We start from the raw sequence: 26,787 nt of genomic DNA, 5'->3' as shown, positions 1-26,787 counted from the left end.
TGATCCCACACCATTCACATACACACACCAAGAACCATAGGCAATGCTCTGCTCATTTGAATATTCTATTCCTATTGGCTGAGGCCACTGAGGGGCCTACTCCAGTTGGCTGTATTTCATGAACTCCCTCTCCTCTACTATTAACCGGCCTTGGTACAAAGGTTGGAATACAGGAAAGAGATGAATCTGAACAACTTCTACCTTGCATAAAGTGAACCCTGACAATACTAACTGATACAGTACAGCACAGGAATAAGACTGCAGCATGGATCAAGTTCTAGTGAGTATTTTTCACTTTACATTCTTATATTCCCTGCTTTCTTCCTCACTCTGCCTTGCAAAAAGCAATTAGCACCTTGCTCGTCCTCCATGTCAGTTTCACACTTATCTGTTGATTTTATTCTGGTTAGAATGACAGCAGTGGAAAGAAGGTGAGAGGTAATTACAGACATGCAGGTTATCAAATCAATGTTGAATGTAGCACAATATGCCCGTAGTTTAAAGTGTTAGTTGCTCTGTTTATTGTCAAATGTTTAGACACACCTACTCTAATATTCTTATTATGAATGCTTTTCATATTTTAGAATGATCGTTAAGTCATCAAAATAAACGTATGGGAATTGTGTGGTTGGAATGTTAAATATACAGTGAGGAAAATAAGTATTTGAACACCCTGCTATTTTGCAAGTTCTCCCACTTAGAAATAATGGAGGGGTCTGAAATTGTCATCATAGGTGCCACTGTGAGAGACATAATCTAAAAAAAAAAATCCAGAAATCACAATGTATGATTTTTTCACTATTTATTTGTATGATACAGCTGCAAATAAGTATTTGAACACCTGTCTATCAGCTAGAATTCTGACCCTCAAAGACCTGTTAGTCTGCCTTTAAAATGTCAACCTCCACTCCATTTATTATCCTAAATTAGATGCACCTGTTTGAGGTCGTTAGCTGCATAAGGACACCTGTCCACCCCATACAATCAGTAGGAATCCAACTACTAACATGGCCAAGACCAAAGAGCTGTCCAAAGACACTAGAGACAAAATTGTACACCTCCACAAGGCTGGAAAGGGCTACGGGGAAATTGCCAAGCAGCTTGGTGAAAAAAGGTCCACTGTTGGAGCAATCATTAGAAAATGGAAGAAGCTAAACATGACTGTCAATCTGTGGCGTTGCCTTAACGTAAACAGAGTCAGATTCAAATGGAAGTAAAAGTATTTATTTGGACATAAGTTCAAGAGATCGCAACAGTGCAGAGATGTCCAGGTGGTGAAACGCTTGGCAGCACAGGGACGCTGAGGACAACCCAGATCTCCAGAGAAGAGTGTTGATGCTGGAATGGTGAGAGGTGAAGGTACTGACGCTCACACGAAGACCAGGAAACGAGGAACACGAAGACCAGGGAACGAGGAACATGAAGACCAGGAAACGTGGAACACGACGACCAGGGAACGAGGAACATGAAGACCAGGAAACGTGGAACACGACGACCAGGGAACACGGATGACAGCAGGAGAGAACAGGAGGCAACCGGGAACACACGAGGAACATCCAACAACGCTCTGACAAATGACATGACAAACAGAGAGACATTAAATAGGCTGCGCTGATGAGCAGCAGGTGAAGCGCTGATCACCGCCGCAGGTGATCTCAATCAGCGCAGCGCCCAATCACACACACCAACACCTACACACACACAAATACGTAAACGTACCAGAAGGAGATAGTGAATTCATGAACCGTGACACAATCTCCCTCGGACTGGGGCTCCATGCAAGATCTCACCTCGTGGGGTCTCAATGATCCTAAGAAAGGTGAGAAATCAGCCCAGAACTACACGGGAGGAGCTGGTCAATGACCTGAAAAGAGCTGGGACCACCGTTTCAAAGGTTACTATTGGTAATACACTAAGACGTCATGGTTTGAAATCATGCATGGCACGGAAGGTTCCCCTGCTTAAACCAGCACCTGTTCAGGCCCGTCTTAAATTTGCCAATGCCCATTTGGATGAGTCATGGGAGAAAGTCATGTGGTCAGATGAGACCAAAATAGAACTTTTTGGTCATAATTCCACTAAACGTGTTTGGAGGAAGAAGAATGATGAGTACCATCCCAAGAACACCATCCCTACTGTGAAGCATGGGGGTGTAGCATCATGCTTTGGGGGTGTTTTTCTGCACATGGGACAGGGCGACTGCACTGTATTAAGGAGAGGATAACCAGGGCCATGTATTGCCAGATTTTGGGGAACAACCTCCTTCCCTCAGTTAGAGCATTGAAAATGGGTCGAGGCTGGGTCTTCCAACATGACAATGACCCGAAGCACACAGCCAGAATAACCAAGGAGTGGCTCTGTAAGAAGCATATCAAGGTTCTGGCGTGGCCTAGCCAGTCTCCAGACCTAAACCCAATAGAGAATCTTTGTAGGGAGCTCAGAAACAGAAACCTGACTGATCTAGAGAAGATCTGTGTGGAGGAGTGGGCCAAAATCCCTCCTGCAGTGTGTGCAAACCTGGTGAAAAACTACAGGAAACGTTTTACCTCTTTAATTGCAAACAAAGGCTACTGTACCAAATATTACCATTGATTTTCTCAGATGTTCAAATATTTATTTGCAGCTGTATCATACAAATAAATAGTTAAAAAATCATACATTGTGATTTCTGGATTTTTTTTTTTAGATTATGTCTCTCACAGTGGACATGCACCTACGATGACAATTTCAGACCCCTCCATGATTTCTAAGTGGGAGAACTTGCAAAATAGCAGGGTGTTCAAAAACTTATTTTCCTCACTGTATTTTGTTGAATTAATTAATATATATATATACAGTGGTGGCCAAAACTATTAGAACACCTGACAGATCTGAAAATATTGACATTCTTTGCCTCCAAAACATGATTTCATTTCATAATGTTCATGAAACATGCAAATGGTTGCTCTGACCTGTTAGTCGTACTGTTTTTATCCACTTTTAACTTTAATATTTGGTATGTCCACCTTTTGCATCAATTACAGCAGCACATCTCTCTGGCATAGTGTCAATATATTTCCTCTCATAACTTCAACACTAATGTTATCCCCTGCCTTCTGCAACTGAAGACAAAGGCTTTCCTTTGGTCCGGACTTTGAGGGGGCTAGTCCATCATTTTCAATATTCCAGCAGATTCCTTCCGTCACAGGTAGATCCGGTGTAACGGAAGCCAGCTAGTAGTTGCTGTGCGAGTAAACCTCACTCCTGTGATCTCAAGAGACGCTCTGACTGACACTAGAGGTTGCAGCCTTTAGCCCCATTGTTATTGCGTCTAACTCTCATGCTGGCAGACCCGGGTTCACGTCCCGCTCAGAGCGGGAGGTTCGAAGTGGGATTTTTGAAGGGGCAAGTGAAAGAAAATTTTACTTGCCCGACTGACAAGTAGCCTGATAAAACGTCATTAACAAAAAATAACTAGGGAATCAACCAAATGCAAGAATGATTCTGCATTCATTACTGTAAGTGGCGATTGACAGTGAATGATAATAATGTATAATGATCTGACGGTAACTAACGTTGCACTGTTGATGCTCGCCCTCTCACAACAAATGTGTGACGCTCACACAGAGAAACTCAGTTAACACACTGCCGTAAAAATGTAGAAATGTGGAGTTTATTTATATTTATAACATGAAACAGTTGCAACGTCACATTACCAAGAGTGCTGTTTTCCTGAATAACATCACGACTGAAAATGACACTGATTTCATATGACAGTTCCATAAACGATTATTAACATTAAGTCACTTAAATTTTAGATGCAATATTGACTGTTTTTGTTCTATTTCAGCAGCGAAAATAGTTCCAAAAGATCACAGCAGAACGCGTGTCACAGCAACAGCGTGTTAGTGAATGATTCAGCGTTTTGAATGAATCGATAGAATCAAAGATTCAATTAACTATTCGTAAACGACCGCCTCATTCTTGAATGAATCAGCGTTTGAACGAATCGACTCAATGACTCACTCATTCAGACGGTTACCTGCTGCCACCTACTGGTGGTTTAGTTCCATCTTTCCAACATTTCTTATTTGTATTCAAAAAATATTTAAAACAATCTCATAACAATATTTAAGCAAGTTGTAATTTTTCAGTGTAAATTATTTAATTTGACTGGTAACAGCCAGTGTCGTCTTCTAATTTAATTTATTGATCCAATTTAAGAATATAAAAGGAAATCTGAATCATAGCCTATATTTAACAAGATTAGGGGAAAAATGCCCTTTATAAAAGGTAAAAATATCACAAATATGCATATGTCAAAGCTGATTGAACACTGGTGAGAATATTGCTTCAGAATACATTTTATTTACAACACACACAAAATTCACATATATATATATATATATATATATATATATATATATATATATATATATATATATATATATATATATATATATATATATATATATATATATATACACATTCTAAAAAATGCTAGGTTAAAAATAACCCAAGTTGGGTTGAAAATGGACTAACCATTGGACTAACCACATGGGTTGTTTTAACCCAGCAATTTGGTTGTTTTAAGCAAATATTTAACCCAACCGCTGGGTTAAAACAACCCAATTGCTGGGTTAGTCCATTTTCAACCCAACTTGGGCAACCAGCATTTTTTAGAGTGTGTGTATATATATATATGTACTTATATTTTATAAAATCATATTTTATATTTGTCCACAAAACTATATTTAGAATATAGAATAACAGTGAAGTAATTGAAACGATGCAAGTATGGTAACTATGTAGTGTCGAAATGTTGAAATTGTTGAATTACGATGAATTTTGTTAAATTAAATATTTAAATAATAAATTAAACAACCTCCAGTCTATATCCTACATGAAAACTATTTACATTTTAATATGTATTTATTATTTTTATATTTAATCAAACTAAACAGTTCATTTATATTTATAATTTAAATATAAATGTAATTGTCTATATTTTGGCCTTATATTCAACATTTGTATATATCTATAATCTGTGTTTTGTATAATATTGTCATGTACCGGATAAAAACAATAAAAACTTGAATTATAAATAAATATATATATATATATATATATATATATATATATATATATATATATATATATATATATATATATATATATATATATATATATATATATATATATATATATATATATATATATATATATATATATATATATATATATATATATATATATATATATATAAATGTAATTTACTTAAATTTTTATAAACTTATAAATATAATTAAACATTTATATTGAAAATGCATTTATTATAATTCATTTTTAAATTCTATATAAATGTAATTTACCTATATTTTCCTACGAAACTCATATCAAGCATAAACCAATTGTACCAATACCGTGTTTGATGTGTATGTTGCAGACTGTACCTGTTCTAATTGGGATATCTATAGTGGTGATCACGGTCCTCTTCCTCGTCCTAACACCAGGAGGCTCCAATGGAGCTCAAAAGCAGAGCAAGTTTCCAAAAACCTTGCAGGATCCCAATCTGAAATACCCACTGCCACTAATAGAGAAAGAGGTCAGTCAGAATTTAAACGTGTGAATATGTTTTTCTACTTTAAAAGAAAATTGTTGCAGCCCAATTTAACTACTTGTATTTGTTTTGTAACAGGACATCACTCATGACACAAAAAAATTCCGGTTTGGTCTTCCATCCTCGTCTCACATTCTTGGTCTCCCTATTGGTAGGACATTGCACTAAAGCTTTATCACATCAGCAGAGTCACCTGACCTAGAGTATCATTTCACAATATCACCCGAGTTTCACTTGTTTTCTAAAATGGATGTTGCATTTTGTGTCACAGGTCAGCATGTTTACCTGTCTGCAAAGGTGAATGGGAATCTGGTAATCCGTGCGTACACACCTGTGTCCAGCGATGAAGACCAGGGATACGTTGATCTAGTTGTAAAGGTGTGATGCAATACATTATGTTGCAAATGACTGGTTATGTGTTATAGCGGGCTTCATAAAAATCCCTTTCTTCAATATCTCACATCAGATCTACTATAAAAACACTCATCCAAACTATCCCGATGGAGGCAAGATGTCTCAGTACTTGAATGACATGAAGATTGGAGACTCCATTGACTTTAGGGGTCCAAATGGATTACTGGTCTACAATGGAAATGGTATTGTGATTCAGTGTTATTTCAGCATTATTTATTAATATGATATTACATAAACAGTACACCAGTTTTGTGTGATGCATTGAATCTAGCCACTAGAGGGTGCTGTTGTTTTAAGATTACCAAATGCATGACCTGTATACACAATGCATTGTAAAATATCGAAATGCTTCATATATATCCTTGCTGACATTTACAGGGCAGTTTGGTATTCGACCTGATAAAAAATCGGAACCTAAATTGCGGAAGTTTAGACACGTGGGCATGGTTGCTGGTGGAACAGGTAATGATGGACGTATTTTGAGTTGGCTCTGATGTATTCTTAGTAGGTTTCCAGGAATTGCTGCCAAGACATTTCATCTAAATATGTATTAATTAAAGATGACACGTTCATTCTTTCAGGCATCACTCCAATGCTGCAGCTGATCAGGAGCATAACCGCAGATCCTGCTGACAACACCAAGTGCTCCCTTATATTTGCCAACCAGGTCAGTCACATTCATGACGGAATTTTTCAGTAAGTGAATAAATGAATAAGCAATATCATACTGTAAAAGGAGCTCAATGTGCATTTGGAGATTAAACAACAGCAGAAACATTTTACTTAAGGTTATGTGTATTTTTGTGTTGCTTTCCAGAACAATATCTAAACATTGTCAGTTAAGTGATAAATATCGTTTCAGCCATACATTACCCATATTTTCTGCGCCAAAGAAAATAGTTCCAAAAAGTAGTCAAGGCGTCTGAGAGTTGGACTGGTGAGTGGAGTGGAGTGACAGAGATATCTCCGCAGAAATATAATGTAGCCCAGCTGACATTTTTTGGTTCCCAGTACGTTAGTTTTCGTTTTTTAAGGTTTGTTTTTGGTTAGCCAAGAAATTAGAATGTTTCTGGTTTGTAAAACATTATTCTAACGCTACTTTAACATTCCCCTAACGCTACTTTAACAGTCTCCTAATGCTATTCTAACGTTCCCCTAATGTTATTCTAACGTTCCCCTACCGTTATTTTTATTTTCTCCTGTTATTCTAACGTTTCCATTTTAATGTTGCTATAACGTTTTAACGTTGCTGTAATATTATTCTAACGTTCCCAGAATGTCATTCTAACGTTATTCTAACGTTCCCCTAACATTATTCTAACGTTCCCCTAATGTTATCATAAAGCTATTCTAACGTTCCCCTAACATTATTCTAACGTTCCCCTAATGTTATTTTAACATTGCTTTAATGTTATTCTAACATTTCCCTAACATTATTCCAACGTTCCCAATGTTATTTTAACGTTCTCCTAATGTTATTCTAACGTTCCCCTAACATTATTTTAACTTTTCCATTTTAATGTTGCTGTAACATTTTAACATTGCTGTAATGTTATTCTAACGTTCCCAGAATGTCATTCTAACGTTATTTTAACGTTATTCTAACGTTCCCAGAACGTTATTCTAATGTTCCCCTAATGTTATCCTTACGTTATTTTAACGTTCCCCTAATGTTATTTTAACATTGCTTTAATGTTATTCTAATGTTCCCCTAACGTTATTCTAACATTCCCAGTACGTCATTCTAACATTTGTAATGTTGCTGTAACATTCTAACGTTCCCAGAATGTTTCTCTAACGTTATTGTAACATTACCTTAATGTTATTCAAATGTATTTTAACGTTGCTTTAATGTTATTCTAACATTATTTTAACATTGGCGTAACATTATTCTAACGGTCCCAGAACGTTAATCTAAGGTTATTCAAACGTTCCCCTAATGTTGCATTAATGTTATTCTAACATTCCAGAACGTTACTCTAACGTTATTCTAATGTTCACCCTACGTTATTCTAACGTTCCCCATACATTATTTTAACATTCTCCTAATTCTATTCTAATGTTCCCCATACATTATTTTAACATTCTCCTAATGTTATTCTAACGTTCCCTAATGTTATTTTAACGTTATTCTAACATTCCCCTAAAAATGTAACTTATTTTAAGAATATTTTTATGAAGCCCCACACATAACATGCGGGGAAGAGAAATATGTAGCCTATATTGTGGCCACAAATGAACAATTCGCTCCAATGACTTAATACGTCAGCACGTTTTACCAATCCGTTCCCTCGTTTCGAGTCGTGCCACGATATGATAATTATTTGCCTCGGTTTACTAAATTGTGGCCACATTGTATTCATTTGTTCCCTTGTTTTAGTTTCATCAAAATGAGGGAACTAATTTGTTTTGTCTACACTTTTTAACAAATCAAATATTTGTCATAACATAAGTACACCTTATTTAAGGTTTGTTAGCTGTATTCTAAAGTGTTTCACTCCCATAGACTGAGAAGGACATATTGTTACGTAAAGATCTGGATGAAGTTCATAGAAACCACCCTGATAAACTCAATCTGTGGTACACACTGGACAAGCCCTCTGAAGGTACAATTCATCTTCTGATATAAATATCTAGATGAATGCTATCTGTAGTGATCATTTGACTGCCCAGCAGTAAAGACCACTGTGAAGATTTTCTGTGTCTGTGTTCTTGTGACAGTGTGGAAGTACAGCAAAGGGTTTGTTGATGCTGCCATGATAAAAGACCATCTCCCGCCTCCGGCCAACGATGTGCTCATCGTGATGTGCGGTCCACCCCCCATGATCCAGTATGCCTGCCTGCCAAACCTCGACAAGCTGGGCTACAAAACTGACAACACCTTTGCTTACTAAGTCTCCTGCCACTGATTAGTGTGTATTACACAAACATATTCTGTGATAATTTGTAATAGATGGTTTACAGCTTGCGAAACATGCCAAAACAATGCCAGATGTCGGTTTAAAAATAGATTGTTTGTTGAATCCATTTGGTTTTGTTTGTGATGAATTATCTCAGAAAAAAGTCCAATTCAGGCAAGTAATAGCAAAAACAAAACAAAAAGTTATATCTGTATTTCTTGTTGTTTCTAAGGATAAATATCAAAGTATTTTTTTAAACAGGGTATATATACAACCCCATTTCCAGAAAAGTTGGGGCATTTTATAAAATGCAATAAAATCAAGAATCTGTGATTTGTTAATTCTCTTTAACCTTTATTTAACTGACAGAAGTACAAAGAAAAGTTTTTCAATGCTTTCCCTGACCAAAATTCAAACAAATTTGTATTTTGATGGCTGCAACACACTTCAAAAAAGTTGGGACAGAAGCATGTTTACCACTGTCACGTCACCTTTCCTTTTAATTACACGTTTTAATCGTTTTGCAAGTGGAATTTTTCCCCAATCTCGCCTGATACAAGACAGCTGCTCAACAGCCTGTGGTCGTCGTTGTCGGATTCTACTTTTCATGATGGGCCATACATTTTCAATAAGAGACAGATCTGGACTGCAGGCAGTCATCTTAATGGCAGTATACGTCGCTATACAATCCCAATATGCCTTCACACATACGCAGGTCACCCATACTGGTTGCACTGATGCACCTCTGTACCATAACAGATGTTTGCTTTTGCACCATTCACTGATTAAATGTCTCAATGGCCCCTTTTGTCTTTGGGAATGAGAACTCAATGTCCACTTCCCCCCAAAAACAAGCTCAAAGGTGGATTCATCTGACCACAGCACACATTTCCACCGTCTTTTGGACCATTTGAGTTGATCTCGGAAATTTGGCACAAAGTGGTGTGCCAAGCTTTGCTTGCAAAGACTGAGCCTTCAGTGGACGTTCCTTTTATACCCAAACACGATACCCGCTCAAATATCACCAGTTCACCTGCTAATTGTGGACTGTTTCAAAACAGTTTAACTCGGATACTCTATAATCTTTTCACATTTATTTTGCCAATATCCCAACATTTTTGGAATGTGATGCAGTCATCAAAATCAAAATTTGTTTATATTTACAGACTACAAAAGACCCTTTTCACATGTCCAGGTTTCCCAGAAGCAGAAGGCGTCATAGTTGGGTAAACTTCTATAGCGGTTAATGAGAGACTATAATAAATAAATGTTTTGTGTTCCCATTTGGTCAAATAGCAAAAGAAACAATCCACAATAGTGTTTTCATAACTTTCAAAAGGAAAAAAGAAAATAGAGTGAGATAAAGGCAGTCAGAAGAGAGAAAGATTTTACTGTTACTCCCATAGCCGTTAACTAGTTTCTTGTAATTTGATGCAAAGGTAATATATGGAGTGAATAACACTGATTATCTCTACATTACGGCACCTGTTAGTGGGTGGGATATATTAGGCAGCAAGTGAACATTTTGTCCTCAAAGTTGATGTGTTAGAAGCAGGAAAAATGGGCAAGCGTAAGGATTTCAGTGAGTTTGATAAGAGCCAAATTGTGATGGCTAGACGACTGGGTCAGAGCATCTCCAAAACTGCAGCTCTTGTGGGGTGTTCCCGGACTACAGTGGTCAGTATCTATCAAAAGCGGTCCAAGGAAGGAACAGTGGTGAACCTGCCAAGGCTCATTGATGCACATGGGGAGCAAAGGCTGGCCTGTGTGGTCCAATCAAACAGACGAGCAACTGTAGCTCAAATTGCTCAAGAAGTTAATGCTGGTTCTGATAGAAAGGTGTCAGAATACACAGTGCATCACAGTTTGTTGCGTATGGGGCTGCAGACCAGTCAGGGTGCCCATGCTGACCCCTGTCCACTGCCAAAAGCACCAACAGTGGGCACGTGAGAATCAGAGCTGGACCACGGAGCAATGGAAGAAGGTGGCCTGGTCTGATGAATCATGTTGTTTTCTTTTACATCACGTGGATGGCCGGGTGCATGTGCGTCGCTTACCTGGGGAACACATGGCACCAGGATGCACTATGGGAAGAAGGCAAGCCGGCAGAGGCAGTGTGATGCTTTGGGCAATGTTCTGCTGGGAAACCTTGGCTCCTGCCGTCCATGTGGATGTTACTTTGACACTTTTAGAACAATAATTGGTTAAAGGATAGTTCACCAAAACATTTTAATCCTGTCTTCATTTACTCACCTTCAAGTTGTTTCACACCTGTACGAGTTTCTCTTCTGCTGAACACAAAAGAAGATATTAACCAGACAGTTGATAATCAGAGAGTTGACAGTAGCCATCGACTTACATAGTATTTTTTTCCTACTATGGAAGTCAATGACTACCATCAACTGTCTGGTTACACTGACTTCTGGTTGTGTTCAAAAGAAGAAAGAAACTCATTTAGATTGGGAACAACTTTACAAAATGTTCAGTTTTGGGTGAACTATCCTTTTAATAGGTACTGTAGAGTAAAACAAATTGTACGTGAATTACTAAATATGGGGTAGTAACACAAAGTACAAAACTTGTTAGCAAAAATGATTTATTTATGCACATTAATTTGCATTTTAATTGCATAAAGTAACAGTTAAGAATTGCTGGATGCGGAAAGACATCAGACACTAGTTATAAGGCTGGAAAGGCTTGGGAAAACATCAACATACAGACCCAGAGCCGCATTCAAAGCATCCGTTACCAAGCAGTGAGCTGCTCTTTAGAATAAACCCACAAAAAAATGGTAATAAACCTAGTAAAAACACCTCAGCTGTTAGGTGAACTTAACAAGCATGGTCAGAGGATCGTCACCCTCCTTACCAACCAGTGCTTTCAACATCCCACTTGGAGTGCCAAAGCATTTCACACCTTTGAAGAAGTGATCGATAAAAACCCGATCAATCCTCACACACTTCCCCACAGCTGCTTGCAGATTGTTGCTCAGTAGCCCGTAAATGTTTCCCTCGTCGTTTTGGCGGCCGAAGAAGAGAAAAAGTGCGTAACAGTCTCTGCCGATGGAGGAGCAGAACTCCACCATCCTCTCAGCTTGGGTCCTCTCCACCACATCCATCCCGGCCATGCGCATGATGTCGCTGTAGATGTCTTCCACGGTCTCCTCCGTTCTTTCTGGCAGATGAAAAACCTGGACCGCGATCTGGATTCGGGGGTTCTTGCTCGGCTGATCCAGCACGGCCCAGACCCAGTGGGCACCCAACAGGATCACCTGTTCTTGGGTCATGGCCGTGCAGTTGAACATGTCGGTGAGATTCAGCAGGCTGCTGTGCTGGATGTAGGTCATCAGAAAGATCTCGCTTAGGGTTGAAGGACTTGGGTGGAACTTGTTCTCCGGGTCCCTGAAGAGCAGATACTCCTTTGTTCTGGATGAAGCCGCTCGGATGCAGTCGCTGAAGAGGAGGATGAGGTCCGCCGTGGCGGTTCTGTTGGGTTTAGCCCACAAGGTTCTGAAAATGCTAGTTTTGGCTTCATGCTGGAGATCTTTTTGGTTCATTCCAGCTGGTCCAGTTCAAAGTGTTGTTTCCCTTATACACTGGAAATATTGACACATAATTATAATACTTTACTGTGTTTTCCACCTTAGAATAAAAGTGTAACCACCATTTCTTAAAATTTTGCTTTTAAGGAGCACGCCGACTTTTTGGGAGAGTTAGATAAGTCCATACATACCATTAACTCTGTCTGACGCACCCACCGCTAGCCTAGCTTAGCACCAAGACTGAAGGTAAACGGCTCCAGTTAGCCTATTGCTCAATAAGTGACAAAATAGCGCCAACATTTTACTATTTACATGTTGTGATGTGTATAGTTACATCGTGTACTAAGACAGACGGAAAATGAAAAGTTGCGAATTTTCTAGGCTGATATGTATAGGAACTATACTCTCATTTTTGCGTAATGATCAAGGAACTTTGCTGCCGTACCATGGGTGCACAGGCGCAATGATATTACGCAGCGCCTGAAAATAGTCCCCAGCACGATCTCTGTGCAAGCAGGCTGTCACGTTGGTTATGTTGACGGAAGTTAGCCTATTTTCAGGCGCTGCGTAATATCCTTGTGCCGCTGTATCCATGGTACGGTAGCAAAGTTCCATGATTATTATGCAGGAATCAGAGAATAGTTCCTAACCATATCGGAATCGCAACTTTTCATTTTCCGTCGGTCTTAGTCATAGATTGTAAAAAAATATGGACGTAGTGTCCGTGACGTCACCCATAGGATTCTGAAGAGCAGTTTTGAAGCGCAAAGTAGGGACGAGCTGGCCGTTGCCATCTTGGCAGCGTGTCATCGCGCGTCACTCCCGGATAACAGAAAATGGGCAAAGAGGCGGGACGTGGGCGGAGCTGAAGTGAGGCGATGACTAACAGACAGCAGATAAATGGCTATCCACCTGTCACTCAAAGTGGCCACGCCCTTAATTATGCAGGATTTTAAAGCTTTATATAATGTAAACGAATGAGTTATAAAAAAAATTCACCCCCCTCACAGTTGTCTTGAAGGGCAAAATTAGCAGTATAGACCAAAAGCACAATTTGTACCAGGCTGTAAACATGTTTTTTTCTGCTGTAAAGTTGGGCATATTAACATGGGGCTCAATGGGATTCTGCTCCCTTCTGGAGCCTGTCCCTAGCGGCCAGTAGATGAATTGCAGTTTAAGTCACTTCCGTATTGGCTTCAAGAGAAACTGGAGGAGGTTGCCGCTTGGACACAACATGTAAATAGTAAAATGTTGGCGTTATTTTGTCACTTATTGAGCAGTAGGCTAGCTGGAGCCATTTACCTCCAGTCTTTGTGCTAAGCTAGGCTAGCGGTGGGTGCGTCAGACAGAGTTATGGCACACACGGAGATGAGAATGGTATGTATGGACTTATCTAACTCTGGGGGATACGGTGAATAAGCTAAAGTCCCAAAAAGTCTGCGTGTTCCTTTAAGCACTGCAAAAAAATGCTTTTTCTACTTTTTTTCAATTTGTTTCCATTGCAAATATCTAAAAATTCCTAAAAATCAAGATGTTTTTTTTTACTAGATAAGTAAAATAATATATTTTTTCTTGTTTTCTGGGAAAGAAACAAGCAAAATGATCTGCCAATGGGAAAATAAAAATAATCTTATTCCTGTTTGGGACAGAAACAAGAAACAAGATTTCAAACAGAAACAAGATTATTTTTCTTACCCCATTGGCAGATAATTCAGCTTGTTTTAAGCAAAAACTCACTTCATTTTGATTTTATTTTCCAGAAAACAAGAAGAAATATCTTATGTCATTGTCCTTATCTAGTAAATGCATCTTGATTTAATAATTTTTTAGAGATTTAGACTGGAAACAAGACAAAAATACTAAACAAGAAAAGCATTTTTTTTGCACTGAGGACAACCAGAAATCAGATTTAAAATCTAAAAGATATTGAAATTTAACAAAAATATTTCTGAAATATGTAATATTTAACAAAAATATTTATTCAGTTCTATTATTACAAATTAACATTTCTAAACAAAAATAAAAATAGGTGACATGTTGCTAACATAATGTTTTATGTTACAATGGGGTCCCACTTTAGATTAGGGTCCAATTCTCACTATTAACTACGACTTTTGCCTCAATTAACTCTTAATTATTTACTAATAGTTAGTAAGGTAGTTGTTAAGTTTAGGTATTGGGTAAGATTAAGGGATGTAGAATATGGTCATTAATATGTGCTTTATAAGTACTAATAAACAGCCAATATCCTAGTAATATGCATGCTAATAAGAAACTAGTTAATAGTGAGAATTGGACCCCAAACTTAAGTGTTACCATTAATGGACACTAGCATGTAAAATGTCATCAGATAAAATAACTCACCAATATTATTCTTTCCTTAGTATTGGGTGAGAGTGAACCTGCAGTCGGATTTTTCTTCTCTTGTCTGGAGTCCTATTAAAATAAGTGTCGCATTTAAAGCTCAACTATCAGATAAGGACCTCCCAAATATAATGTTTGCCATTTGGGTCATGGGACACGTTGGACATTGGACAAGTCATCATAAAGCCCCCTACAACAACAAACCCCTTTTACCTCTTGAGATGGATTTAACAGAGGTACAGCAAGCAAACAACCATTTCTGCTTGAAAACAAACAAACTGCTTTTAACATATTATATAGATTTGAAAAAAGATTAAGCCTAAGAAAACGACAAACTATTGGGCAAACAGAAAGATTTACTCACATTCCTTGGCTACAAGAATACAATAGCATATGAAAAACAAAGGTAGAGGTAGATTGACATAAAATAAGGGCTGTTTGCATATTACACAAAAATGTTCATTATAACATTATAAACTCAAAAATCAAAAAGAAATAATACAATAGTGTCTCATGAGCTGGATGGTGAACAGGTGAGATTGTGTTACACAGCTCAAGTCCTGAAGGTTGGAGGGTGGGGTGGGTTAAGTTGAGGTACGCTCTCGGCAGGACAGGAGTGTGGGGTTAATGCGGCGCAGTCCGATCATACTATTGCGGTCTGGCTGCGTCTCATTCCTCTCAGCAGCTCGTCTCGGCTGAGTAAGTACTGGAAGTGAGAGGAGGTGATGGTGTCAGGATTAGTGCGAAGCGCTCCACAAGCTAAACCTAGATTAGAAGAGTTAAACCTAAACTTTTCAATAACAGTTTGCAATATGTGACATTAGCCCCTGGTTTCACAGACAAGGCTTAAGATAGTCCCAGACTAAAATGCATGTCTGAGCTGTTTTAACTGAACGCTACTTGCACTGACAAATTCAAATATGTCAGTGCCATTTTTTTTTTGTCTCAAGATGCACACCAGTAATGTTTTTTTCCTAAGGCATGTTTATAAAGGCTACTTAAATGTCCTAATTTAACTAAGGCCTAATCCTGGCTTAATCGAAGCCTGGTCTGTGAAACCAGGACTAGGGCTGTTTGATGTGTTCTATGATTTAGCAAAATAATAATATTAACTCTATTTATACTTTAAATAATATAAAAAAACAAAAAAGTTGTCAGCCAGGGACGAGGATTTTTGAAAAAAAAATTACATTTTGAACAAAAAGCTGAGAAAAAAAAATCTAAATATTGATTGAGTAGATCACCAATATTACAGAGTTTTGATTTATATGCTGTTTAATGTTTGATGATCGTGTTATTTTACATGTGCATAAGTAATGCTTCTATCGCTAGTTTCTGCTTCTTTGCTTGTGTTTTGATCCAGAGTTTCCTTATTCCATATTTGGGAAGATGCGTGATAGCGCCTCCTACCTTATAACAGTGAAAACACGAATTGCCGGAAAATTCCGTCAATGGCGGGGAAAGAGTTAAGAAATGTGAATATTAAAATATAGTTTTAATGTGAATTTCATTGGGTCGTTAAGTGTATCAGTAGATTAGTTTCGCAAAATAGTCTCGGCAGTGTTAAAAAAAAAAGATGTAGTTAAATATTGTTTTTACTAGGAATTGTAATAATGGTGCATGTAAATAAATTAAAAATATAAGTATTATTTTTCTTTAATACATTTTCTTAAGTGTATATTTTAGTTTAGTTTATTTAAGTAGAAAATATATTTTTAGTTATACACATTGCTTGAGATATATATATATATAAAACATTTTTTTTTTATAAATATTGCCTAAACATAACACTACAGTATCTGTTAGAACAATAATTGGTTAATAGATGCTGCAGTGTTGGTATCAACTTACTGTGAGGTTGTTAATTCCCCTGGATAAGGCCTCGATCTGCATCCCTGATCCTTTAGCGCACAGAATCTGAAATGTCAAGATATCCAACAAATATATCAACCTAAATAATATAAGTTTATATTCATCTTGTGGTTTTACACAAATATATGTTTTTTATTAATAGATGGAATATTAAGCAGAAGCAATGGGTGGTAATGAAGTGCAAATAATGTGAATACAGAGAAATGTATATTAGAATGTACCTGCACAAGTGCATGAAAATCCTTTCCCAGCATGCACTTCTCCACATTGTGAAAATGGCCATGTTTGTGGCCAGATGCATGGATGACAGCAGGTTAATGCTTAATGTTTGTAAATCATGCATGTCAATGTCTTTCTGCAAACTGTGATTAAAAACATTTAGCAAGACGATTAATTTTTTTAATTGCACAGCCAAGAAAACATTTATCAAGGTGATAAAATAAAGGGTAAAAAAAAACACAATAATCACTGTGATCGAGCAGGTTTATTGATTATGTAACAATATTTTGGATTATATATCATTAGTCTATCTTCAACTGAAGAGGCAAGATATCTACCTATAAAAATACTCTTGTGCATTTGATTGTATGAAAATAACATCTGATTAGTCAAAATGTGCGGCTGCTTCTGAGCATTTAAGTAGTAGTCTGTATGCCTGTTAAAAATTTACCATAAATATACCATTAAATAACTCTCTAAAATATGCAAATATTGCAAAAGATAGTACACGCTGTCTTTTGAAACAGTAGGTGTTGGGTTACAAAAATGGAATACTTTTTAGATCTCAATACATTTTTTACGATTCACAAAAAAACTGATCTAACTGTCCATCACAAGTAAAGTGGCACTATTCTGGGAAAAGCCTTCGACTAAACCCTGTTTCCCTTGTGTGATTATGTACTAAATCCTTGGATCCAAGTCTTTCCGCAGTGTCCACACTGCTGTCTAGTGTCCGTCAATGAAGGATGCTGGGGTGTTATAAAATGGCACTGAACAGAACCAGGGTGTCGTTGGGAGGTTGCCGTGGTTTTGTGGGATATGGGTGGAGGGTTATTGGCTGCAAGCGTCAGATCTGTAGAGCTCCCACCTGCTCCCGCCTCTCTGGGTCCCTGTCGAAGATGGGGCTCAGGCCCCTGAAGCCGCTGTAGGGCCGGTTGGCCCCGTTGAGCAGGGCCTGGGCTTGGGATGCATCCAGAGGGCAGATGTAGTCTGTGGAGTCGTCAGCACGCTTCTTACGGTGGCCAAAACTGGAGAAACCTATTTTACGTGGCTGAGGAACAAAAATAAACAGAATACAACGGCATGAATAACAGGGATTATCAACTATATATATCTGTACCTAACTGCCGATATCTTTTTTTAAAAATTATTATATCGGCTGATATTTCATATTCAATTATGCAAATACAATTCATTTATTTTAACTTTTAAACCGTGCCATCATCTAATGCTTACTTAAGGTTAATCTTTAAAAACAATAAAAATTTAATAATTCAATTTTATTAAATAAGTTAAATTAATTTCCATTTTCTGTTATGATGCACAAAATTTACTTGTATCATGTAAAATGTTTGATTTTTTATTTATACAAAAGAGTATAAAAGTATAATATAAAGATAGTGGAACATTTCTGAACATTTCTTTTATTTGTTAACATGAGATTAAAAAAAATACTAATACAGCATTTATTAATCTTGTTAATATTTATTACGATCAAAGTTGCATAGTTAAATTGTAAAAACAAAAACAAAAAGTTAATAAATACTGTAAAAATATATTGCTCTTTCTTAAAATGATGTTTCCAACACGTGTGTCTATAACATGTTTTATTATTATAAATTAAATTAGGTGGAAAAGATATACAAATAATAATAATAATAATAAAAATATTCCCACCAATTTTCATTCATTCATTAAATTCCATAATTAATTGAATTGGGCTGGATGTCGACAACTATCTTATTAATAACAATAATAAAAATAAACAATTTGTTTATTATTATTATTATAAAAATGCCAATTCATTCATTCATTATTTTTATTCCATAATAAATTAATTGGTCTGCATATCAGCAACTATGATAGGATACACTTCTTGATTCGATACACTGTGATTCATCAAATTATCATAATCATAAACCCAGTCCATGAATCTCCAGGATAAGTTTCAATATTTTGTATTAAAAGATTCAAAATAGTACCACTAGAACAACAATAAGAGACCCTTTTATGTCACGTCATCCTTACGGGAAATAATTTCTCTTAAAAACACATTCTCTTATCATGAGAAATGAAAGGTTGGCTCAACTGCCTAAAAGACGTTGGGTGAACTAAATGTTTCGTCTAAAGCTTCATTGTGCTTTGTAAGTATGTTACATACTGTAGGGTCATTCGCTCAGCACATTCCATACAGATGGCCTAAGCGAAATCCAAGTGTCAAAACACATGTGCTGCATCAGCTGAGCTTAAACATGAATCAGGCTGCTGAAGCAGGGGTCCGTTTATTTACATGTGTAAGGGCTTCCATCTTCATTGTGAGGCGTGCGGTTGGCAGGGATTAAGGCGTTTCTAAAGATGTGGTCAGCAAATGTGAGCAGCACTTTCTTACCCGGACTTTTGCGGTGGTGTTCAGTGGCGTGTAGCCTGGTGATTCCAGGAACTCTTGTTTCTCTTGCTGAGCCTGAGAGCCCACCAGTGTGTTGAAATTAGTGGCCAGGTGCCTCCTCAACAGAGTCTTCTGCGGGGGGATGTTCAGGAGCATCGCAAGGGTGTCCGAGTTAAAACGAGGTTCCAAGATCTGGTGGAGAAAAAAAGATTTAGTTATTTTTTATCAATTTCATAATCTGAAGCAAGAAATACATGAAACGAATATGGTGTGCTGAGTGGTTTTCAGTGTTTTACTATGAATGTGCTAGGGTGTTCTGAGAGGTTGCAAGGGCGTTGCTATGGGGTTGCTAACGTGTTTTGAGTGTTTTTTAGTGTGTTGTGATGTATTTTCTAGGGTGTTCTAGATGATTGCTAGGGCATTTCCTGATGGTTTCTAGGGAGTTTCTATGAAGTTATGTTATGAAGTTCTGACTGGTTTTTACTAGGGTGTTGCTTGAGGCGTTGCTATGGGGTTGCTAAGGTGTTTTGAGTGGTTTTTAGTGTGTTGTGATGTATTTTCTAGGGTGTTCTAGATGATTGCTAGGGCATTTCCTGATGGTTTCTAGGGAGTTTCTATGAAGTTATGTTATGAAGTTCTGACTGGTTTTTACTAGGGTGTTGCTTGAGGCGTTGCTATGGGGTTGCTAAGGTGTTTTGAGTGGTTTTTAGTGTGTTGTGATGTATTTTCTAGGGTGTTCTAGATGATTGCTAGGGCATTTTCTGATTGTTTCTAGGGAGTTTCTATGAAGTTATGTTATGAAGTTCTGACTGGTTTTTACTAGGGTGTTGCTTGAGGCGTTGCCAGGGGGTTGCTAAGGTGTTTTGAGTGGATTTTAGTGTGTTGTGATGTATTTTCTAGGGTGTTCTAGATGATTGCTAGGGCATTTCCTGATGGTTTCTAGGGAGTTTCTATGAAGTTATGTTATGAAGTTCTGACTGGTTTTTACTAGGGTGTTGCTTGAGGCGTTGCTATGGGGTATAAGGTGTTTTGAGTGGTTTTAGACATGTTGCAAGGGATTTTTAGGTTGTTCTACGTAGATCAGTGGTCACCAACCTTTTCAAGCCAAAGATCCCTGACCTCAGCCTTGATGAAAGGCAAGATCTACTTATAGATTTTTCATGGCCGATTCAGAGGTTTTTTTATTTATTTTTATATTCTTTTTCTTTGCTTAAGCAAATTATTTTGTTGTTTATTTGCTCTATAACAGCCCAAACTAGCCTTAAAAAAATTTGCCATTTGAAATGTGAGGCAACCACTGCATTTTAATCACTACCCAAACAAAGGTACACACATGTAGCATGAGCAGTGTTTTTTTATTTAAATTAGATTGCATAATTTCAAGACTTTATTCATCTTTAGCTTTGTGAAATTGATACACAAGACACACCTGCACAAAACAAAAACATGATGGACTGAATAAAAATGCTAATTCACTTTTTGACAGTAGATGGTGCTTATGGAAAAGAAGCGTTTCTTTGGGTACCGCTGTAAAATGCCATAGAAACTATTCTGGAGACAGTTTCGTTCAGAGATACATTCATTTAACCTCCCTCCCCTCCCCAATTCAATATTTATATTTTTCTTCCTATATTTCAAGCATCCCGAACAGTTATCTTGCTGGGACTATTTATACCTGGTCCACTTCATGTTTTTACAGATCAGATATCTGATTTATCAGAACGATTCCATTTACACTTGGTCACATAAATGTGGTGTCTTCAATTCCCACGTTATATGCATTTTTAATGGAGTTCACGTCACCGAAATCAACAAATATGAGCTGCATTGTATTGATCAACAGCTAATTTCAAATCAAGGACTGCAATAGGAGAGAGAGTGGCATAAGCACTGATCATTTAGTTACTTTACTTTTAATGATAATGATTGTGTATTGAGCGTCTGCAACTTATACTTTCCTTTGCGGCAGTTTGCTGAAGAGATATTCAGCTGCAGTAGCGCTGTCATAACTATAGCATCGGTCGATTTGTGCTGTGTGAATTGAGGTTGCAGAGAATACATTTTGGGAGCATAAGGAGCGATTTCGTGCCTTGATAATGTGTTTGTACGGCTTTACACAGAGAGGCCGGATAGCTGGCCTGAATGGTTGTAACGTTAGTCAAGTGAAAGCAAATTTCACGTATCTGATATTTCACATGGGTTTATTATCATCCGCGTCGATCCCACGCGCACATGGGGCAGTTTGCAAAACACTTTACTAACAACTGTGTTACTGAACAGAAAATAAACAGTGAGAGCAACAGAAATATTACACGCATACATTCGACGTTCACAGCACGCGCTCTGTCCACGGCACGGACTGCCTTCTGCATTAAAGGAGCGGTACATAATTCTACTTGTTACATGTTGTTAATTATTTTTCGGTTATTTATCGGGAGCTACCGGGACAGAGATAAAGATCGACCAGTCGTTCGCGATCGACGGGTTGGCGACCACTGTTCTAGATGATTGCTAGGGCATTTCCTGATGGTTTCTAGGGGGTTTCTATTAAGTTATGTTATGAAGTTCTAATTGTTTTTGCTAGGGTGTTGCTTGGGGCATTGCTATGGGGGTTTCTAAGGTGTTTTGAGTGGTTTTTAGCCTTTTCTAGGGTGTTGCTATGGGGTTGCTAAGGAAGGTTGCAAAGATGCTCTCAGTACTTTGTGTGTTTATATGGTGTTCTGGATGGACGTTTTTACTGGCCCAAGTGAAAGGAGCCATAATCTTTCATTTAAGGTGAAGTAAGCTTTTTTAAGTTAAATTGGTAGATTAGTATGCTATTAATGGGTTTATCTCCTCCAAAAGTCAACACATTGAGCCTCCCAAGCACCATCAAAACATTGAGAGCGGTCCGCTCAGATTCGTCAATCTCTTTCCAGCCCAACCAATAGTGTGAGTTTGGGTACAGAAGTGCAATCCAAAATTCACTGCATTTAGAACTTCAAAGATTAAACGGGTAATGAACACGTCCAAGCGAATGGGGAATTGCGATGCAACGCACTACAAATTATAAGCAAGACAAGCGAGTGTTAGCCTACTCAATTGCTTACTCAGCTGTGTTGCTATGTTTCATATGTACTTTTATTGAAATTAGTGAACTTTTACCTACTTAAGTCATGCCTTCACAAGAGCCCGTACGAGCTGTGTTTATGATGTTTGAGTTGGGGGAGGCATGGCCCCCGAAAGGAGCGTTTGCAAAATATGCTGTATTGTTGTAATTCAGCTAGATGCCACTAGTGTCACAGAAACTACATACTTCACCTTGAAGGAGTAGCAGGACAAAGTTTGATTTGAGTTACTCACTATAAGTCCTCCATGCACTCCGCTGCCTCTCAGGTTGGGGGCGTATTCTGCCAGGTCAACTGATCGGAGCCATTCCATCACACGGTGATTGGACCACTGGACAACCTCAGAAGGGGATGTCTTATTCTGTCAAAACAACATAAATTAGTTTATCCATGATGTGCATAATCAGCCCTGGAAGTGTAGAAGTGGATTGCCCTCTCTTAGTTTCTGTTCATTTCATCCACACCTCATCTCCAGGTCTTCTTTTGAGGCAGTTGGGGTTGAACTTGTTTACATGTAGGACGTGGATAGCACACTTGATGCTGAGATGATGCAGTTGACTGGTGACTTTCAGGAACAGCAGATCATTCTGAAAATGAAACAAAAGTACCAATACTAATCTCATTTGATAGAGGAATTGAAATAATGTATACTATTTTGATTAGGAAGGGACTAAAAGGTTAACAAAGATATTTACCACAGTCAAGTACTGCAGCAATCTACCGTCCACACGTCCTTCATTAAACTGGTCTTTGTACTGCGGTAATCCGATATCATCCAGCCATCCTGTGTAGAAATAACATGGTAAATATATATATATGTATATATGTATATATGTATATGTGTATATGTGTATATGTGTATATGTGTATATGTATATATATATGTATGTATGTATGTATGTATGTATGTATGTATGTATGTATGTATGTATGTATGTATGTATGTATGTATGTATGTATGTATGTATGTATGTATGTATGTATGTATGTATGTATGTATGTATGTATGTATGTATGTATGTATGTATGTATGTATATATATATATATATATATATATATATATATATATATATATATAATGTGTATGTGTATATATACACATACACATGAACATACACATACACATACACATACACATACACATACACATACACATACACATACACATACACATACACATACACATACACATACACATACACATACACATACACATACACATACACATACACATACACATACACATACACATACACATACACATACACATACACATACACATACACATACACATACACATACACATATATATATATATATATATATATATATATATATATATATATATATATATATATATATATATATATATATATATATATATATATATATATATATATATATATAGAGTGTAACTGTAATTCCTTATTTATATTATCTAAAATATATATGTATGGTGTACAAGGAGGGTCACCTAAAAATAAAAATTACGTAAATCAATTATCATTTTATTAATTCACAAAAAAATTATGCAAATAAATCACTTTTCAAATTGACAAAAAAAACCCCACACATTTAGAGATATTTATTTAACTATTTATTTTGTTCATTGATTTCTTAAGCAGCACTCCAATTCCTCCATACGTGCCACAAACGAAACAAAAAGAGTGATGAAAATTAAGAATGGTTCATAGGTACATACGTGTGACCCAGATGTGGTCGAGTTCAGAGGATTTCTCTGTGACTTTGGTGTTAAATGAGTGCAGAGCCAGCTGGAGCTTCTTCCTGTGTAGTGGATGTTTAATTCCCAGCTCCTAAATGTGAAAATCAATTCAGAAATCAAGATGGTTGCGACAGCATATTGTTTCTTTGGTAATGGCTATCAATATCAAAGAATTAATATTTTTAGTTGTTCAATTAAGGAATTGTAAAGTCTTGTAAAGTCAAAAATGTCAAAAAATTGAGTGTGTTTGATGGCAGAACAAATTAGTAAGTCACGCAGCATTACAGGCGTGAACAGAGGTTAATGCAACCCTGACAGGTAGAACCAAACCAGAATTTGAGTGGCACCACAACGACCTGAAGCGAGAGGCATAGCCATATAATTTTACAGGAACCGCCAGATGTTGCATGAGGATATCAGATTGTTAAAATCTGGACATTATTGATGTAAGCCACAGGTCTGAATTTCAAACCAAAGTGAAAACCATGCTGAAATCTTGCATGAAGTATCTCTCACCTTCTCTATGTCCTGCGAGGAGGCAGAGAGTAGAGTCTGACCGCTAGTCACCCACTGTCTGGCCATATTCACGTACTGACCCAGGCCAAAGTCCTCCATCCATGCGCACACCTGATCACATGACCATTTCGAGAAGGGGGCGTTCATGTCACTGCAGAACACAAATGTAGAATATGAGAAGGAATGAAGGTGCTTGCATATGTCTCAGAATAGATCTGATTGTAGGTGCTGAGATACCGTGCTGAAGAACCAATGCCCAGACAGGCGAGACGTGGGCCAGCTGTGGCTCTGAAACCCCCTCTCTTGAAGTCGGAATCAGAACCGTCAGAAGGAAGACTGCCAGACTGTGTTCTCCTGATCCTGTGAAGCAGAGGAAAAAATATGTGATGAAACAATATAGTATCCTGTAATCAAGTATCCTGATGGATGAAATCAGCTCTTGTCCTACACAATTTCAAAATGTCTTTAACAAAACAACAAATACTCACTTTCCCCACAGTTTTCGGATGCCTTTCTGGTTCTTCTTGTGCTCTGGTGAAACAGGGGACTGCTGACCCGAATCTACTCCAGAAGACATTGGCGAAAGGTCAGACAAGGTTGAGTCATCTGTCTTCTCTGTCTTTCCTGTGAACAGGAAGTAATCCACTTGTCTGATAGGTGTGTGTGTTTATATGTTTTTATAGGTTCACTATTGGACTGAATACACATTCTAGCTGGACCCACCAACCACAAACTGATCATGCTTTCCCCCTGCAGCCCTGCGCCAAATATTAGCCATGCAAGAGAACAGAGGAAAAGAAAGCAAAGACTAACATCACAGTGCTGTTTAAGTGTTTTCTTCTATGGATATTAAAATATAGAAAAATTGCATACTTTTGCAAACTGACAACTCTAGGGTAAGGCACATTAACCAATGCATCACTAGATATGCATAAAAGCTCAGATTCCAAAAATGTAGAATAATAATTGTATAAAATAGCCTTTGCTGCTGATGAAATAGAAAATAGAATATTTCCCCAGAAGTATTTTTAAATATGCCAATTAATTCAAATTCAGATAACCACGGTCTAATATAATTGAAAGCAGATCAATCCAATATATGATAAAGAAATGAGTGTACACAATTCTACTACTAAAGATAATAATCCATTCCACAGGCCCAAATCCAAACAAATGAACTGTAAACATGTCATACTACCACTGCTACTGATTTTAAGTCTTTAGACATTTCAAGAAAATCATCAAAAATATTTGTTACACTTTTTATAATATAAATGTATTTAAAAATGCCTAATTCAATTAAATTATAGGTTACACTTTATTTTAAGGTGATGTAGTTACATTGTACTCTAAGTTCTGAGTAATATTAATTACCTACGTGTACTTACGATAGAGTTTCTGTTATGCTTGGTTTAACGTTAGTTACAAGTAATTATGCATAATTTACTGTTATTATTATAGTAAGTACACGTAGTAATGTTTAACTATGTCACCTAAAACAAAGTGTTACATATATAATAATAATAATGAATAATAATTCAATTCAATTATATATAAATTCATTAATAATAATAATAATATTATATATGTATATTTCCAGTACTGGTCAAAAGTTTGGATACATTACTATTTTTAATGTTTTTGAAAGAAGTCTTGTATGTTCATCAAGCATGAATTTATTTGATCAAAAATACAGAAAAAAAAACCCTGTAATATTGTGAAATATTAATTCAAAATAATGGTTTTTCTATATTCATATACTTTAAAATAATATTTATTTATGTGACGCAAAACTGAATTTTCATTAGCCATTACTTCAGTCTTCAGTGTCAGAAATCATTCTAATATGATGATTTATTATCAATGTTGGAAACAGTTATGCTGCTTAATATTTTTTATAACCTGATACTTTTTTCAGGATTCTTTGATGAATAAAAAGTTATATTATTATCTTTTGATAAACAACATTTATTTAAAATATAAATCTTTTGTATCAATATACACTACAGTTCAAAAGTTTGGGGTCAGAATGTTTTTCTTTTTTTGAAAGAGATTAATATTCCTTTTATTCAGCAAGGATGTTAAATTGATAAAGTGATAGTAAAGATGTATATTGTTATTTTTTTTCCTTCTTCTTTTTTAAAC

The 26,787-nt window shown here is 36.9% G+C and overlaps 3 protein-coding genes across 4 annotated transcripts in view; 1 reads left to right on the top strand and 2 right to left on the bottom strand.

Annotated features, from left to right (window-relative positions):
• Positions 1–149: 149 nt before the first annotated feature.
• On the top strand, positions 150–9,360 carry cyb5r2 (cytochrome b5 reductase 2). Of its 2 annotated transcripts, XM_079810078.1 has the most exons (9): positions 150–280; positions 5,426–5,584; positions 5,678–5,750; positions 5,871–5,977; positions 6,066–6,195; positions 6,392–6,475; positions 6,595–6,680; positions 8,520–8,619; positions 8,735–9,360. In XM_079810078.1, the coding sequence occupies exons 1-9, from the start codon at positions 266–268 to the stop codon at positions 8,905–8,907; spliced, it is 927 nt and encodes a 308-aa protein (XP_079666204.1). In that variant the 5' UTR covers positions 150–265; the 3' UTR covers positions 8,908–9,360. The 2 variants fall into 2 exon arrangements, with proteins under 2 accessions (XP_079666204.1, XP_079666205.1); XM_079810079.1 differs by lacking the exon at positions 6,392–6,475 and having other exon boundaries at positions 8,735–9,252.
• Positions 9,361–11,497: 2,137 nt separating this feature from the next.
• The window catches only part of ppfibp2b (PPFIA binding protein 2b), an 82,008-nt gene continuing 66,718 nt past the window's right edge, over positions 11,498–26,787 (bottom strand). The window contains exons 18-29 of the mRNA XM_079809589.1: positions 25,131–25,266; positions 24,880–25,002; positions 24,643–24,793; positions 24,106–24,217; positions 23,098–23,186; positions 22,867–22,989; positions 22,638–22,763; positions 19,299–19,487; positions 17,778–17,960; positions 16,670–16,735; positions 14,819–15,524; positions 11,498–12,508 (exon numbers count right to left, since the gene is read on the bottom strand). Coding sequence (XP_079665715.1) covers positions 15,462–15,524; positions 16,670–16,735; positions 17,778–17,960; positions 19,299–19,487; positions 22,638–22,763; positions 22,867–22,989; positions 23,098–23,186; positions 24,106–24,217; positions 24,643–24,793; positions 24,880–25,002; positions 25,131–25,266 — 1,361 coding nt within the window. The 3' untranslated portion in view covers positions 11,498–12,508; positions 14,819–15,461. The remainder of the gene's footprint in view (positions 12,509–14,818; positions 15,525–16,669; positions 16,736–17,777; positions 17,961–19,298; positions 19,488–22,637; positions 22,764–22,866; positions 22,990–23,097; positions 23,187–24,105; positions 24,218–24,642; positions 24,794–24,879; positions 25,003–25,130; positions 25,267–26,787) is intronic.
• Positions 11,735–12,469, bottom strand: rep15 (RAB15 effector protein; the record flags this gene model as incomplete). The annotated part of the gene is made up of 1 exon (XM_079810081.1): positions 11,735–12,469. The coding sequence occupies one exon, from the start codon at positions 12,467–12,469 to the stop codon at positions 11,735–11,737; it is 735 nt and encodes a 244-aa protein (XP_079666207.1).

Source organism: Gobio gobio (assembly GCF_949357685.1).
Source record: "Gobio gobio genome assembly, chromosome: 25".
Classification (NCBI taxonomy): domain Eukaryota; kingdom Metazoa; phylum Chordata; class Actinopteri; order Cypriniformes; family Gobionidae; genus Gobio; species Gobio gobio.
Note: the sequence above shows the minus strand (reverse complement) of the source record. Positions and strands in the feature narration are given on the sequence as shown.